Source organism: Gavia stellata, chromosome 5, assembly GCF_030936135.1.
Source record: "Gavia stellata isolate bGavSte3 chromosome 5, bGavSte3.hap2, whole genome shotgun sequence".
Classification (NCBI taxonomy): Eukaryota; Metazoa; Chordata; class Aves; order Gaviiformes; family Gaviidae; genus Gavia; species Gavia stellata.
In genome coordinates, this window is record NC_082598.1 from 46620258 (window position 1) to 46636517 (window position 16260).

At 37.3% G+C, this 16260-nt stretch overlaps 1 protein-coding gene across 1 annotated transcript in view; it reads right to left on the minus strand.

Annotated features, from left to right (window-relative positions):
• FNIP2 (folliculin interacting protein 2) overlaps positions 1 to 16260 on the minus strand; it is a 52915-nt gene that overhangs the window by 18441 nt on the left and 18214 nt on the right. Inside the window, exons 2-10 of the mRNA XM_059817532.1 lie at positions 11387 to 11513; positions 7857 to 7988; positions 6698 to 6798; positions 6544 to 6615; positions 5786 to 5886; positions 5560 to 5649; positions 4351 to 4422; positions 3612 to 3741; positions 38 to 239 (exon numbers count right to left, since the gene is read on the minus strand). Coding sequence (XP_059673515.1) covers positions 38 to 239; positions 3612 to 3741; positions 4351 to 4422; positions 5560 to 5649; positions 5786 to 5886; positions 6544 to 6615; positions 6698 to 6798; positions 7857 to 7988; positions 11387 to 11513 — 1027 coding nt within the window. The remainder of the gene's footprint in view (positions 1 to 37; positions 240 to 3611; positions 3742 to 4350; positions 4423 to 5559; positions 5650 to 5785; positions 5887 to 6543; positions 6616 to 6697; positions 6799 to 7856; positions 7989 to 11386; positions 11514 to 16260) is intronic.

The following is a 16260-nucleotide window of genomic DNA, read 5'->3' on the forward strand; positions in this document are numbered from 1 at the left end:
TTATTTTTCCACGTTAAGCCAAACTAGTATTCTGTACCTTTTCTATTGCATATTTCAGCTTGTTCATGTGAGATTCAAAAAGAGGAAAGTGAGAGAAAAAGAAATCCTGGAAGTTTCTCTGTGCTACTTCTTTTTCAGGCAGAGAAAAGATTATGCTGATTGCAATTTTCTTTCTCCGAACCATTGCAGGATTGGAGCTGCAGCTTTCATCAGCCATACTGAACATTTCTTCAGTGGACCTGTAAGACAGATTTGTTAGGACAGTTACCTATGTACTGAGAGGTTTCATCTTCTATCCATATCTCTCTATATAGTAAAAGATAATTGATTCTTAGGTTTCCTTTGACTGACTACATAAGACTTTGCTGTCACCTGGCTCTGAACAGAGGATACCCAGCATTTTGACAGATAAGACCTATGTTTGCCCAGATAGGAGGAAGGCACCCCCAAAGAGGCCAGCTCCTAAAGTGGTATGAACACTTCCCTCTGAAACAGAGCTACTACAAAATCCCTCCTTCTGGATTTATCTTTAAGGGAGATTAAGAAAAGGGAATGGAAACACAACACAGGAAATCATTAGCAAAAAAGGTTAAAGGTAATTTCAGAGCTGTGAACTGCACTCAGCACTCAAGCTCCTGCCTAGGTATTCAGCAGTATGTCCACGATGCTCTTGAATCTGTACTGCTGTCATGAGGGAAGTTGGGAAACATGCTACCTATACTGTTCCAGCATCCTAAGATGGATGTTTTAAGGCACTTAACCATGCAAAACAAAACTTTCTATTTCAACTGAAGACAAAATGTCACCACTTAGTAATTACTGTGAAAACACAAACTTAACACCTACAATACATGTGTGCCTAGCTCAAAGTTGGATATACTTCAGTTTAAAATGCTTTGTTTTCTGCTAAAAAAAACAGTGGCTATTGTACAATCATTATTATTTCTCCAAGTTCTGTTTATTCACTCGATAGTTCTGCCACATTTCTTTCAGCAGTTATGCCACTTTTCAATATTACACAAGGGTTGATACTGGATCAATACTGCTCAGTATCTTCATTATCAGCCTGGCCTGTGGATCAAAACACACCTTCAGTGAGTTTGCAGATGATGTCAAATGGAGGGAACATGGTCAATAGACCAGAGGGCACTGTCCAGAGAGGCTGTGGAATCCCCATCCTTGGAGACTTTCAAGACTCAGTTAGACAAGTTCCACAGCAACCTGATCTAAATTCCAAGCTAGTCCTTTGCACAGGCAACTGATTTGGATAATACGCACAAGTCTCAGTCCAGCATAAGTTTTTCTGTGATTATACAAAAGGGTAGCAATCCCCTCACCCTGTTCCTCCATAAAAATTTGCATTGCAGTGCTAGATATTGATGTTGCTGGATTAAGTTTCTTGATCAATTTCACTGAAAAAACATCTTTAAAAAGTATGTGCATCAACGAGTAAAATAGTATGGTCAAAATGTCTTTTGGAAGGAACTTTAACTGAATAATAGCTTTTAATCCCCTGAGAAATTGTAGGGGGAAAAGGGTAAGAGCAGACAAGAAAGCCATTAGAACGCAAATGGAGACATTCAGAGCAGCAGCTCATATGAAAATAGCTTGGGTTTGGAGTTTCTTTGTAGGTTAAGACTGCAATATCAGTGAGTGGTAATTAAAAGCTTGAAGGCTTTTCATGTCAGAATTATCTTGAAATGGAGCCTATGGCATTTATAGACCACTGTGAAGCAATTAACAAGAGGCAAGCCTGAATGCTAAGCATTCATTTTAACTTCATTCTAAAAATAAGTGGTTTACAGTTTAATTGGTTTGACAAAGTTAAATATACAAAAGTTTCTCATCATAGAGGTATGAGTCCAGGAATACAGGAAAAAAACCACACACACACTAAAACCCCAGCAAAAACAGATTGTGGGAAATCGGAGTTCAAGACAAAAACATAACCTCATTTGAACTTCAGGAACTTTCATGCAGAGACAGAAATTCCCAAGGAAGTTGGGAAAGGATGGTCAGTCAGCATCTAAGAAACATCACAAGCTTTTGTACTGCTTCCCAGGAACAGAAATTGAAGAATTTAGGTCTGTGAGAGAAGCCTTTTCAACAAGGCTGCTAATGTAACTTGCCTGCCAATTGACTACATGGAGTTCCAGCTAGACATCTCATTTTCTTTGAGCTATTGGCCTAAAACATCAGTCACAGAGACTGTAGAATCTTGGCTGTACAAACTGAAGTGCAAACTCTGCTGTCACTGAAGTATTCAACCAGAGGCCTACTGTTTCTCTAGCAAGTAATCAGAAAACAAGTATTTGACGAGGCTTTTTGGCTTAGAAAGAACCCCAGTTCAAGAGTAGTTCTAGATAGTGGAAATAATAATGTCCTCTTTCAGATATCTTTCCCCAGCATAGACTCTCCAACATGGAAGAAACACAACCTACCCCCTACAGTGAACAAGCAGCCCAAAAAGGCTGCTTTCCTCTAAACAATTTGTTACTTTTGTAACACTTTGAGGAAATTTCTATTTGTGAAACTTTGGCTACTTCTTAAACTGAGCTGAAATTATCTTATTTACCCTAAATGTTTTAACTTTTTTGCATGCATTGCTCTCAGCCTTATTGCTTTAGGAAACTAGACTAAAAAGTACTTCAATTTACTGAAAGCAAAATGTTTACTAGCGTATTCTCAACTACAAGCATGATTTAGAAAGCATAACTGCTACATTAGCACCACTACACAATTCTTTGTGTTAAAAATTGTTCGGTAAGTACATCCAGGAAAAAGCTTCAAGTGTTGACACTAGGGAAAGAAGTCTTTTCAAAAAACGTTTTGTTTTTGTTTTTCACTGACCACATATTTTAACTGGCAGCTTTTAAGCCTCTCAACTGAAAACAGCGAAGAGGGAAAGAGGCCAAACAGTAGGAATTTCTTGTAGTTCTCCACTAATTCCATGCTGTCTCTGGGTGCAGGTGGATGAGTACATATGAGCAGATAATCAAGACCCATTTGCTACTTTGCAGTTGACAAGGGAAGAATTTGCTTATTAGCTATGAAAGGTCTGCTGCATCCCATGCTTTGTTATGCCACTGAGCTACAAAAGCTAATAAAATTCCAAAACAGAAGCCAAGCTTTTTTGATCACAGCTCTTTTTTTTCCTTCCTGTTTTGGCAGAAGTCACATCAGGAACATCCTGTACCAGCCAAGAGAGTCATCATGGGCTATTACTCCAAAATTTCAGTAACTGCTCACTAGTCAGACTTCACCACAGTAGAATGTAATTATGGCAGCAGTGCTTTTACAGTCCCTTTCATCTCAACAGGATGCTCTGATCCTTCAGAAACAGTTTAATTTGCTTTTCAGAATGTGGCTTCAGACACAGCCTATACATTCAATAAAAATAAGTATATTTCAAATTGGGCCTTGCAGTTCATACTCAGCCAAAATTTTATCTTTCTTCATATTGGTAATATTTATGTAACATGCACAGAAGTTAGACTGAATTGAGAGCATTTAATATCAGGATTTGTCCTTTTAAAGAAAAGAGGCTTAAGCTCTATTTAATTTAAATTACTGCCAAACAGCTGTTTTAAGAAGAAAGGTGTTGCACTCACCACCTCGGAATAATTCCATTCTCTAAACTGGTTGTCTGACTTCGGAGCCAGCGACGTTGGTAGCTGCTGGAAGATGATGATGAAGAGCTTGGAGATGGAAAAGGAGTGACCAGAAGACTGCTCAGAGATGCTATCAAGAAAGCAAGAAACCCCACATATACTGAATTACAAAGAGTGCTGATTAAATATTTTTCTTCATACGGTAACTGGGAACAAATTCCCACAAATACCGCTCTTGCTTGCTGATCTTTTTCACATAACTCACTTGCACCAGGGGAGACAATTATTTTAAATAAATCTTGCTGCCGACAACATTCTTTTCTTATGAAGTCAGAGATTTTCCCTACTAGAACCTACTAAAAGTCTTCTTACTCTCATTAAAAGCATTCTGTCCTAAGAGGTGTTGTCCTCCCACTACAATAGACAGATCTCCTGGCCTTCTTTCCCTATGCAGCGCAAAAACATCTTCTCTTCCCTTGCTTTAGTAAAGGCTCCAGCCAGTTCTTTCTCCAAATTATAAACTGTGTAAGAACCCAGAAAATGATGGCTGTAAACAAAGAATATCTTTACAAATATTCTTGCATAAAGGCTTGAGGCAAAAGCAGAAGGAAAACTGCTTAGCAGATCCAAAAAGTTTTGGATCTACTGGTCGTAAGATGCCTATATTTCAGGTGAATCAATGCACCAAAGAATTGTAACATAATTACAAAAGCAGGCAAACAAGACAGACAGCAGATACCTGACCGAGCAATGCCGCTGTCTCTGTCCTCGTTTTGTCCTCTGCTAGGCATATCAACAGGCGTGCTGTGTGCTAAAACAAACAGATCAGATCAATAGAAAATGTTACATAACTCATCATACTATTTGTCAGCATTTAAAAAAAGTTTAAGTTTAAAGGTCATAAAACAGCAAAGTTACATCCTGTACTGTTACTCCAAACAAGCAGTATGGTGTGAATAGAGGTGGCAGCAAACAGTATTCCCATACCGAGTATCATATCACTAGAGGAAGTTGGATATTTGCCTCAAAGCTTAAGAATGTGAATACAGTCTACATTATCAGAAATTAGATATGCTTTGAAAATAAGGGCTGGTGGTAGCCCTATATGTCACTCTTGACATTTTTTGCATGTGCAAGATTGCCATTTTACATGGGTTAACATTATCATGAAACAGTCAAATACGAGGTCCATTAAGCTTCTGATTCACTCCGCAGAGATTTACTATCTACAAAGCCTCACAGTAAGAAACATTCAGCCTATGTTGTATTACATTGAAGTGTTAGTAGTGCAGAGTCACTCAAATTGTAGAGCATGCAAGATTTGCAAAGGCTGTGAAGAAACAATATTGCTATTCCAGTTCGCATTTTTGCAATTAACAGAACTAATTAGGCCTAAGATCTACCCACCTGCATGGGTCATCAGTATGCCTGTAAAAGGAGACTTTATGTTGTTTAAAGTTTTGAAAATTGAAGGAATTTATATTGTTAAATAAAAAAATCTTAAAGCCTCCCAGACTTAGCTCAAGAATTAATTTTGCATGTCTGCCATTAAAAAAATACCAAGAGGTAAGAGAAGAAAAAGCTATACACCAGCAAGACACCTGCACACTAGTAAGAAACCAGCTATAAGCCAGGAAACATAAGTTCTCTAAGAAACATAAGGGCTCATTTATTATTATTAAAAACACTGCATAAAAACACCTTTAAAATTAAACACAGGAATTAGAAAAGAAGTATGAACAAAACCCAATTAATTTAGCTATTTTTTTGGAAGAAAGATTTTTAAGTATAAGCCAGATATATCTGTTGTCACTACTTAGCCCTTTCTGTTTCTTCAGCCCTTTCTGTTTCTAGAGAGTAATTATGTATGCCCTGCAAGGATTCAGAAGGAGCTGGATTTGTGTGTGCATATGGATGGGTCACACTGTGGCTGGCATTCCACACAAACCTGCAAAGAAAGAAGCACTGCGGATGAGCCGGAGGGGACCTCCTTCAGACACACCCTGCAGCAGTTTGCTGCTACACAGCTGTAACACACCTAGGAAACAAAAGCAACGTAGAGAAAATGCAATGCAAAAAAAAAATAAAAAGAAGGTGATGCACAGGAAAAAACCCAACTAAACGAACAGATGGCCTCATGTTGTCAGAAAGACATAGAACCTGGAAATATTTACCTAAATTACTTCCACTGCGACAAGTTCCCAAACCATTCTGATTCGAGCTCAACTTTCCCAGGCTGGGATCTTGGTTGATGTATTCAAAGCTATCTTGTAAGCTAAGAAAGGGAAAAAAGCCAGTGTTTCTTAAGAATATGATCAATAGGCATTAATATAAGTTTGAGAATTAGGCTCATTTTATGGAAAAAAGAAGGCTGAAGATTAACTTTACAAACTCAAGGACCAGTAGGTTTTCTGAAACTGTAAGGAAGTAGGCATTTATTTTCTATATAGGCTCCCTCTTTGAATTATTGTAAGTTTCTGTATGTCATATTTGTGATTCAGTTTATTCACATTTGCCCATTTTTGGGAAAAGGTAAAAGGGAACAGATGAGAAACAGTATAACTTCTATTGTTGAAGGAAACAGAAATGGGGTATGGGGACACAAAGCTTTCTCAACATAAACGCCTTCTTCACCCTCCTGGCAGCAGGAAGAAATAGGGGCTTTGATTGTCCAAAGCACCTAACCTCTGAAATTTATTGCATGCCCTGGACAAATTAAGAAACAGAAACTCAGAGATTTTATTTTTTATACTTGGGTGGACTGGCTGAGATCTATCACGAGAATCCTTCTCCACAGCCACCATTTCTTACTTTCTACTAGACTTTTCCACTTCGGCTAAGCCAAATTTAGAAGCAGCGACAGAAGGACTACAAAAGGAGAAGGAAGGAAAGACAACTGCATTGGATGGGGAAGGAAAAAAAACGTTCTTACTTGTTGTTGCTTCCACTGAAGCTTCCTACCCTGGCTGAGAAGACTTTACTTATCATCAGCTGTGGAGGAGAGCTGAAAGGATAAACAGTCATTTCAGTGAGTCACTAATTCCAAGCGCCTGACAAAACAGTGCATCACAGAAAAGGACACTCACCGTATGTAGTGAATTTTCAAGGTGGAGCCTTTGTAGCTCATTGCCACTGAGCCAAACATCATTTCTCCCAGCATGTTGACATCAGAGGCTGGTCTGGTGTACTACACAGACAAGAAGATGGGAAGAGCAAAGTCAATAATAACTTTGTAAGCTATTCCAATTTAATACAGTGCCATAATGCTACATTTTGAATAGAGAATACAAATATGTTCTGCTTTTCCATGCAGACTAAGATCCTGTGTGGTTCTAACACATGGAGTGCAAGCACAAGCAAGTACAGCTAGAAGACGTACTCTATTTTGCTCACTAGATGGGCATTGTTACCCTTGTTCCAGCAGGACCTCCAAAGGCAAGAAAGAGGAAAAAGATCTACTGCATTTCCAAGAAATCTGGGAATGTTGCTGGACACAGCTGTAACAGAGTGTTTGATGAAACCTGTAAGTGTTCACAGGACTTAGATTCTGTGGTCTGGATCCCCAAGCATTGAACTGTCTTCCTGGCCTTATAGAAAGCTGCTTGGAAACATTTTTGATTGGAAAATAATTTGTGAAGACTGTGTTTCTAAGTGTAATCAGATTGATTTCTTGTTTTGTTTCAAAGACTGATCATCAACAGCAAATATGGAGAGAAGTTTGTTAATTCTGAATGAAATCACTTGCCTTCTAGTTAAATAACAAATTTTTTCTACCTTAAAAAAATTACATTTTTCTAGATGAAATATTTATGCTTTTACTGAGAAACAGCCAGAGTACCTAAAAAATAGTTCTCTTAAAAATTTCATGTTATAAAAAGACAGACTAAAGGGACTCTTAGTATACCATGTTCAACAGCTTCTTTAGAGCTGACCTGAAGCATAGGTAGACATCTTTCAAAACAACAGAGAATGGTATAGCACTTTTTATGACCTTCACAAATAATAATGCTATGAAAGAGTTACAAAAGATATAGACAAGACCAAGATAGACCAAAAGGTTAAGATGTACCCACATGTTCTTACTTTACAACACTTAAAAGATAGGGTAGATATCTCAAGGTTCAGATTAACTTGTAATATACTAGAAGTATAACTAGTCATTCAATGAATGTAAGTTAAGGCTTTTAGATAGAAACTTCTTGAGTAAAATGGATAAATACAAGCAAGAAAAGTAATGAACGTTACCTGATACTTCGGTGCATGTTCTTTGATATTTTGCATACAGCTGATTGAGGGACTATGGGAAGAAATATTGTTGTTCCCGTTGCTTGCTTGGCAGTTCTTGGTAGTCTTTACAGAAGCATCCTCTGCCATTTTCTGTGTCAAAACAGAGCAATATGATTAAAAGAATCAAAGCAAATATGAGAACTCCCATCTGTAAACATACCACAGCACGATTTTTCTTAAAATACAGGTAAGCAACAGAAATACAAAATACTCTTATTTGGTTCAAAAAAATATGTATCAGTTTTAAAAGTTTTTTAAAAAGGCCAGCATCAGAGAAAGTGCAGAACTACTCTCACATTTATGTTGTCAGACAAGTTTTCATAGTATCACACACAGTCAGAGTAATTAGTCCAAGTTCCACTGGAAGATCATTCCCAATTGTCATGAATTGCTCTGTGTAACATTTGGCAAAGTTTATGTAAACAAAATCTCAGCTTATGGGTTGCTTACAAACCAATTCTGTAATCATTTGCACAATTAATCACTCAAATTACATATAACTTTTGCTCCCCAACTATTAATGGATTTCTTAAACAGAAGAACAGCCAACAAAAACAAGGGGTGAATAATGCATCATTTGGTAGAATTAACAGGTTATAAAATCCACCTGTTAAACCTATAAAGGAGTTGTGTTAAAAAAAGGCAAGCAAATGAATACTGAAATCCAGATGACTGTTTAATTCAAAGTTTAGTCTCAAGTCACTATGTTTTAACAACATCTTAGAACTGATCAGAAAGGTGTAAAGGAAGTCTCAGAAAGATACTGATTACATTAATGCTATTTGTACACGTTTCATAAGACAAGTTGCATTTAATTCATTGAGATTTGCTTAATAAAGTTTTCTTGAATAAAACCCAATCAGTTTCTTGTTTTCTTTAATGGCTGCTTTTTTTTTTCCCCCAATTTGAATGTCCACTAGATGTCAATTAAAAGGGCCACATCATTTCAAATATACTTTTCACATGGACTTGAAATTATTTATATGAAGGGAGCAAAACTGTAACCTTGCAGCAATGAAGACTGCTTACAAAGTCTTAAAAAGCTTATCTCACACTCTTAAACTTTTTATATATTTAAGAAATTAAAAATCCATTAATGAACATATATTTAATGTGTATTATTGTAAACATTCATTCATTTGGTGCAAATCGGAATGAAGTGATAAGTCTCATTTTGTATCAGCATAGTTTACCTCATTGGGAATGCACACTGGCATAGATCAACTGATTTTTTTAAAATGTCAACAAGGGACATGTAAATAGTTTACAGAAAAAACAAGCAAGCAGGCAAAAAGAAATAGTAATAACCTAGATGCTAGTAAAAAGCAGCCATAGCCAAATTTACATCACATATTTTGGGCTCAGCAAGATGAGAAAGGAATGATAACAGGAAATTAAATGGAAATAAAAGGAGAATCCAATACTCCACAAGAAAAAGACAGATTTTTAAGATGAACACTTTGAATATACAGTGCAGTAAATGTAGTAAGTTTTAGAATACCCAGGTCGTAATGACAAGATGATGAAATGGGCAAAAGGAAAGATGCAGAAGAAAAAGAGGAAGAGCAAGCCAAGAAAAGTGGAACAGATGATCTGTCATTTTTTTAAAAGTTGAGTTTAAACTACAGTGATAGTACAGCTCCTTTACTGATTTAAAAATAAGCCTACTAGCATGTTAAAAAAAGTAAAATCCTGGACTTCCGTATTTTATCTTATATTTGCACTCCTTTTGTGCAGTTTTTCCTAGCATAGTATTTATGTGCTATTGCTTATCTAATCCCAATGTGACTGTCATTAGGGGTTTAGAAATGCACCAGTGTCAGTAGTCACATGTTTAATGAGCTACTGAAAAAATGCCTAATAAAAGTGGTCCGATATACACGATCTGCAGAAAGAATTGGAGATTAGATTAAGAACGCTGAAAAGAAATGCAGTATATTAAACAAACATATGGTTAAATGGAATACAGACCTGCTAGTTCCCCCAGGTAAGTTTACTGCGTACTTTAAAGACAAACAATGTATTTGAACATTCAATGTGAGTAAGCTTTACTGTATTTCAGGAAAATGGATAAATGCACAGTATACACACACACTTTCCTGACTTCAGTTTAAACAGGACTGAGCTTGAGAGTAATTTTGCCTTAACTTTAAATTAATCAAGTTTTAGGCTCACTGTTTGATAACATACCAAACAACCAACCAAACGTTCAAGATCACTTTCAACATCTATGTGTTTACACACCATTCAAAGTGCTTTGGCTTTTTTAAAAAGGTACCTAGATTAGTGTGTGGCTAGAAAACAGATTATTGCCTGTATCAGGTGTTATGAGAGAGATTATAATCTGTTTTATGTCAGTGTTGCATAGAATTTTTGATAGGACATTTTGGAGTTAACTTTTAAAGTATTCGAGCAAGCGGAATAATCTGAGTATTTAAATGAACCCAGGAATATACTTCTTCCTCACATGCTGTGTGTGTGTTTTAAACCAACTTTAAGATACAAAGCAATAACCTGCGGGGGGGGGGGGGGGGGCGCACATTAACAGACCAGTCTGACCCATTTACCCTCTTAATTAGATGATCAGTCATCAACTGATGATGCTCAGTCTTACTGATTTGGCACAATAGCATACTTGCAGTGTGACTGAAATAGAGATTGCTGTTTTTTTAAGTGTCTTCGTAAGTAATTTCTACAAGTCACAACTATTCATATATAGTTGTGATTCTACAATAAACCATGCCAGTCTGACAGGCTGAGGCTGCTGCTTGTAACAAAGGCTTCAAACCAAACAAAACTTAAAATAACTCAATGTAGAAGAGAAACACAGATCTAGTAGATAAAAACCCCACAAAACAGAAAATACTATTGGTTTACTTGTCTTATAAATCACCTAAGTTTGCTGGAAGCATTAGTCTACAACTTGCGTGCCTGGAGAGCAGCAAAAAGAATTTGCATTTTGACAGCAGCTACTCCTGCTTCTATGTGTGTCACCAAAACTTATGTAGCTATATATTGCCATGTGTCAGTCTTACACATTATGTCATGGTTAGCCAAAGTGGAGTTGTTTTAATTCACATAAAGCCAGCAACTTTACTAATCCAAACACCAAAGGAAGACAAGCACATTTAGAGACATGCTAGACATCACTGGAACAATGGGACTGCATAACAGGGGCTAACAACAAAAGGCAACCCCAGTCAATTTTAAAAAGGCTAAGCAAATACTCCTTCTAAAAGGGTATAGATTGCTTTGCTTGAAAGCAAATCAGGTCTAAGTTTCAATGCCATATTTATAACATAAATACCAAATACATGTTCATAGGCTTTTTGGAATCTAACACACTCTTGTTGCAGCTATCACAGAACCAAAATCAAGTGAAAGATCACAAGTAAGATTAAGCAGTTGACACTGTCATTTTAAAATTTCTGCTTTTGGGAAGGGAAACGGAAGAGTGGTAGGAGAAAAGCAAAATTAGCATTTCATACCTGAACCACAGCTTCATCAATTTTGCGGACTGCTTTGGAATCAAATAAGACCTGTCTGCCTCTCCTCTCACAGTCTTGGTAAACTATCAGGCGGATTTCATTCAAGTCAAACTCTGAAGAGGACCAGCTGCAGATTATAAACACAAGATGTTAAAATAGCATGCTTACTTTGCAGGCTTATTTAAGTGAAGAAACAGGTATTCAGCAAATACACCTTTTACTCAGCATTTAAAAGAATCAGGCTGTAATCACAGAACTTGACTGAAAAGGAACTCAAAGGAGCATCTAAACCAAGTGTCACAGATACACAGGCAGGTGCAGCCAGACCAATTTTCATCCGATCTTTCTTCAAAATTTTCCAGAAAGGGAACATGAAACTTTGTCTCAATCTGCTCCAGGGCTTAACTACTCTTAAATTTACTCCCTTCTCCATACACACTCTGGATCACCCTTATTGCAAGGTAGGTGGGCTATTTTGTGCAATTCTCTCAGTGGCAATAAAGAACAACGGATTACCATCCTCTCTACTACAGCCTTTCACAGGCTCAAGGCTTGCACCTTCCCTCATTGTTCTCTCCTCTAAACACCACAAACCCAATTCCTTTTGGCCTATTCCTGTCAATATAAGTTACGATTTTGCCAAAGTTTAATTCTTGTAACCGAAAGACAAGGTTTATGTTGTTCTGTTATTTTTCTCCTTTCTTTTCTGAGATGTTTCAGGGTTTACAGAGTGATCATAGATTACCAAGACTTGATTTCTGACTACTATGAAACTCATTTAGTAGACAAAACCATGAGATTCAACCTAAAGCAAAACAACTCTCTCAAGCCAGAAGCTGCCTGTTCCTCAGAGATAGGCCACAGCACACAACTTGCCTCCTCACGGTACCACGGGAGGCTGAGGAGCACAACTGATCATGGCTGCAATGGAAAGAGGCTTTATTTCCTAAATCCAAAGGGAGTCAGTCTACACATCAGAGCATGGAGGTTTGCTTGACCTCAGGTTCAGGTACAAGAAAATGCTTTTCATGTTATGTAGCTGACAAGCTGGAATTAATGGAAAAACCCAGTACTGTATAAAGCAGTGCCACACAGCACTGGTGCTCAGTCATATGGCCTCATCCCTGACCTGGATGGACCACATCTAGGGGGTAAGAGTACAACTGTTATTAATAGTTGTTGGTTTAACAAATTGCATAACAGACTTCTGTCAAGGCCACAGTGATCTCCCATCCAAAAGGATGTTTCATTTAGGAATTTTCCCAAACTATGCCCTACAGAGAAGGAAGGTAGAGAATCGAGGGAAGAGCACAAAAACTCTATACAGCTGAAAGACAAGAAATTTTGAACCTATTTCTTTTATTCCACGCTCTGTTAACTGCCATAAATCAGCAGTGAGGTAAACACCATCAACTCCTGCTAGAGTCAGTAAGGTAACCATGGGCAACTGCTTTAGGAGCACACTCAGAGACTTGCAAGCATAAAATCATTATAAGTAAAGCCGTCTTAATTTCTTCTTTGTGCTTCATCTTGAATTTCATAGATCAACTCCCCTGTCTATGTAGCTAGAAAGAAAAATAAGCCTAAATAGGCACCTTTTTGAAAGCTGAAAGACCTCAATCTGGAAGGTTTTATTCTATCTTTAAATGCCTTGGAAAAGAATAAGCCAGATAGGTATCTCCACTGTAAGGTACTCTGACACAAGTATACTCTATGTATATAATATGCAAGGGTCCAGTACACAAAGCCAGATCATGGAACTATGCCAAAAACTGTTTTGCCATCAACAGTAAGGAAACTTGTTGATGTGTTTGTAACACTTTGCCTCCAAAATGCTAGAAGTGTCAGGCAGATTTCTTTTCAAGTCTTCCCTTTCAAAGGGAGTCAAGAGCATTAAGTTAACCTGCATGAGATCAGACCTGATACCATTATTGCTAGTTGCCCAGCAAAGATCCTACACACCTCACATATACAGAGAGTTGCAACTACACCATCTGTTTTAAAAGTCTGTTACTAGTTTCTCAGCCCACTGCCTGTGCAATGCTATTACAAAATCCAGTTATACAGAATGCAAGAGAAGTCAGACCCATCAGACTTCATTCTAGTCTGCTGCATGAATCTGATGCTCTTCAGTACCAGACACTCCGATACCTCTTTGGTTATACAGCTACCCATTTACTTATACACTTTCTGCAACAGACAATACCATAATAATTCCTGAAGTAACTACGCTGCTTTCTTAAAAAGGCCACAGGTCTTCCCTCCTTTTTAACAACAAAGAAAAGGTACACCTCTGTGGCCTTAATTTAAATTGTATGCAAGAGCAAAGCCTTATTTATCTCCAGGACTGGCACAGTAGGGTCTGTAGTTCAGACCACAGGACTGCAAGTCTAAATGGAAAAAGATTCATTTCAGCTAATTCATTTGAGCTAATCCAGCCCTGTATCTGCCCATCGATGCTAAAAGTCAGCTCGATACTTGTGCTGCATGAATTTAGGTTCCCTCATGAACAGGTGAACTCCCACATTCTGCACTAAAGCAAACTTCAAGTTTCTTGTGCAGTGCCAACTTCTGCATAAGATGTGAACTGGGTTTTGTAACAAATGCTGAAGTAGAAGCCACTTTCACAGTCTGGTGAGGTGCCTTTTCCACACAACAATTCTAGCATTAAAGACCTTTCAGAACTTCAAACAGATTCTGGTACCAGATGTCAACAAGCTAAGAAGTAACATAAAACCTATCATACAGAATTTTATGTGACTAAAAGACCAAATCTAGGGAAGAAGCTTCTGATAAGTTAATGTAAGAACTGTAAATACTTCTTACAGTACTGAAAAAATATCAAACTTATGTTTTAATGAATCCTTTGCTTTCAGGCTTTGAATAACCCAGAACACAGATGCAGTTCTTGCAGCAGTCTTACCCATTACAGAAGAGATCCATCCCACTAAAACCTCACTTGATAAAATCAAGCATATCTACAGGAAAGTTATACAGACATTTAAACCCATAGTCTCATTACTTCTACGTGGAATCTAGCACCGGGCCCAAGACTAGTCAGATGACCGGGATGTTTTTCTCCCCATCACAAAAGCTGATGAGCTGACTGCTTACAGCACTTCCACCCTTTATTATTTAAGCCAGCTTATATAACATACAGCCCCCAAACCAGGGACAGTGGGAGTATTCAATCATCTCCTAAAAGCAGAGTGTTGAAGAATACCGATGGTACACAGACTCATTGGTCAGCTCCGTTTTCATGTGCTTAAAAACCAAAACCCCAACCTGTTACTTATCTCTATATCAGCTTCTTGCTCATTTAGCAATGTGAAAGGCATTTTTGTTTCTTCTTCACGTATAGTTTTTGAAAAAGAGATAAGATTCTCTTACACAAAATACCAGCTCATGAAAAAACAACCCACCACACTTTCCATTGTATAGCTTGACATCCCTATAGCTGTTAGAAAGTAATAGCTTAAAGGTTTGACTAAGAAAAAAACCATTTCACTCTTCCATCAGTTGTTTCTAAAAAGTAAGACCAAAATATCTGAAATAGGCAACAGAAATATTTTAGCCTGTTTTTTCCTAAGGAAAAATGGCTCCTATGCTCACAGGTAACCTATATGCACACAGGTTCACCTTGCCCCATTATTTGTTAATTCACTAATCAATTTCCACCACCAAGTTTGACCAAGGGATATATATTTCTATCCTCCAAAAACAAATAGTGAAGGAAATAACAGACTCTTCCCCCTCCCCCTCCAAGGCCACAATATAAACTAATGTTAACTTTAAGGCAACAAAAGAAAAAATCCTCACAACGCATTTGTGGGAGATAGGTAGAGGATGGGGAAAGAGAAGATTCTGAAAGTGTTTGTGGAAAACTTGCACCAGAATTTGCACATTATTAGACTGATTTTTTTATTTTTCATTGACAATTCTGTAACAAAAGTGTAATTCTTCCACTTTTGGACTAGAAAGCAAACCCTCAAGAAGCTTACAAAAAGCCCCTTATTTTCCAGCTGCACCACATTGTGAGATTCTAACAGTCTACTCAATGTCCAATTATACCAAATGTCAATGTTTATGTGTATCAAAAGTGCCCTTTTAGCTCTTCACCACCACTCCTGACACTCTCTTAACTTCATGTCTCAAGACTCAGTTTTTTCTTTATACTCATTTGGTAAAATCTAAACTGACACACTGTTGATTATTTCCTTTTTCTCTGTTTCTGTCTAAAACAGCTTACCCAACCATATGTAAGTACTGAAAGAAGCTATGTAAGAGTTATATAACACAAGTAGTTTTGCATATGTACCTACTACTGAAAGTATTACTTCTGATAACAAAACTACATAATCCCCAGGATAAGCTTCATATTTCTTATTAATGTTTAGCAAGAATAAATGTGCTGCAATCACTACTTTTGGATAAAAACTGTTGTTTCTTTCAGTCAGCTTAAAAAAAGCCTTCACAAATAAGTTTCACTAAATGAAACATCATTTGCCTAAGCCCTATTTATATAAAAAAAATTCTCATTCTGCTTATACAAGAAGGATCTTACATGTTCAATTCCTGTTTAAGAACTACTTAATAAACAGAATGATAAAAGATCCGTGCTGAAGGTATACATACTGCTAAGTGACTTGTAAAATTTGTTTTATAATAAAATTATAGTAGGTTTTCTTTTAAGCCACCTGAATGTCAATGTACTGCAAAATGACGAAACAGGCTTCCGATAACATTACAACCTAAAAAGGTAAGGAAGTGAAGAGAGTGACAGCTAACTGAAATGCTTCACTTTGGCTTAAAAGCAATGCATTATGCCAGGTCCTGCATATTCTTAAAAATTAGCCGAATTAATTAAATTAATA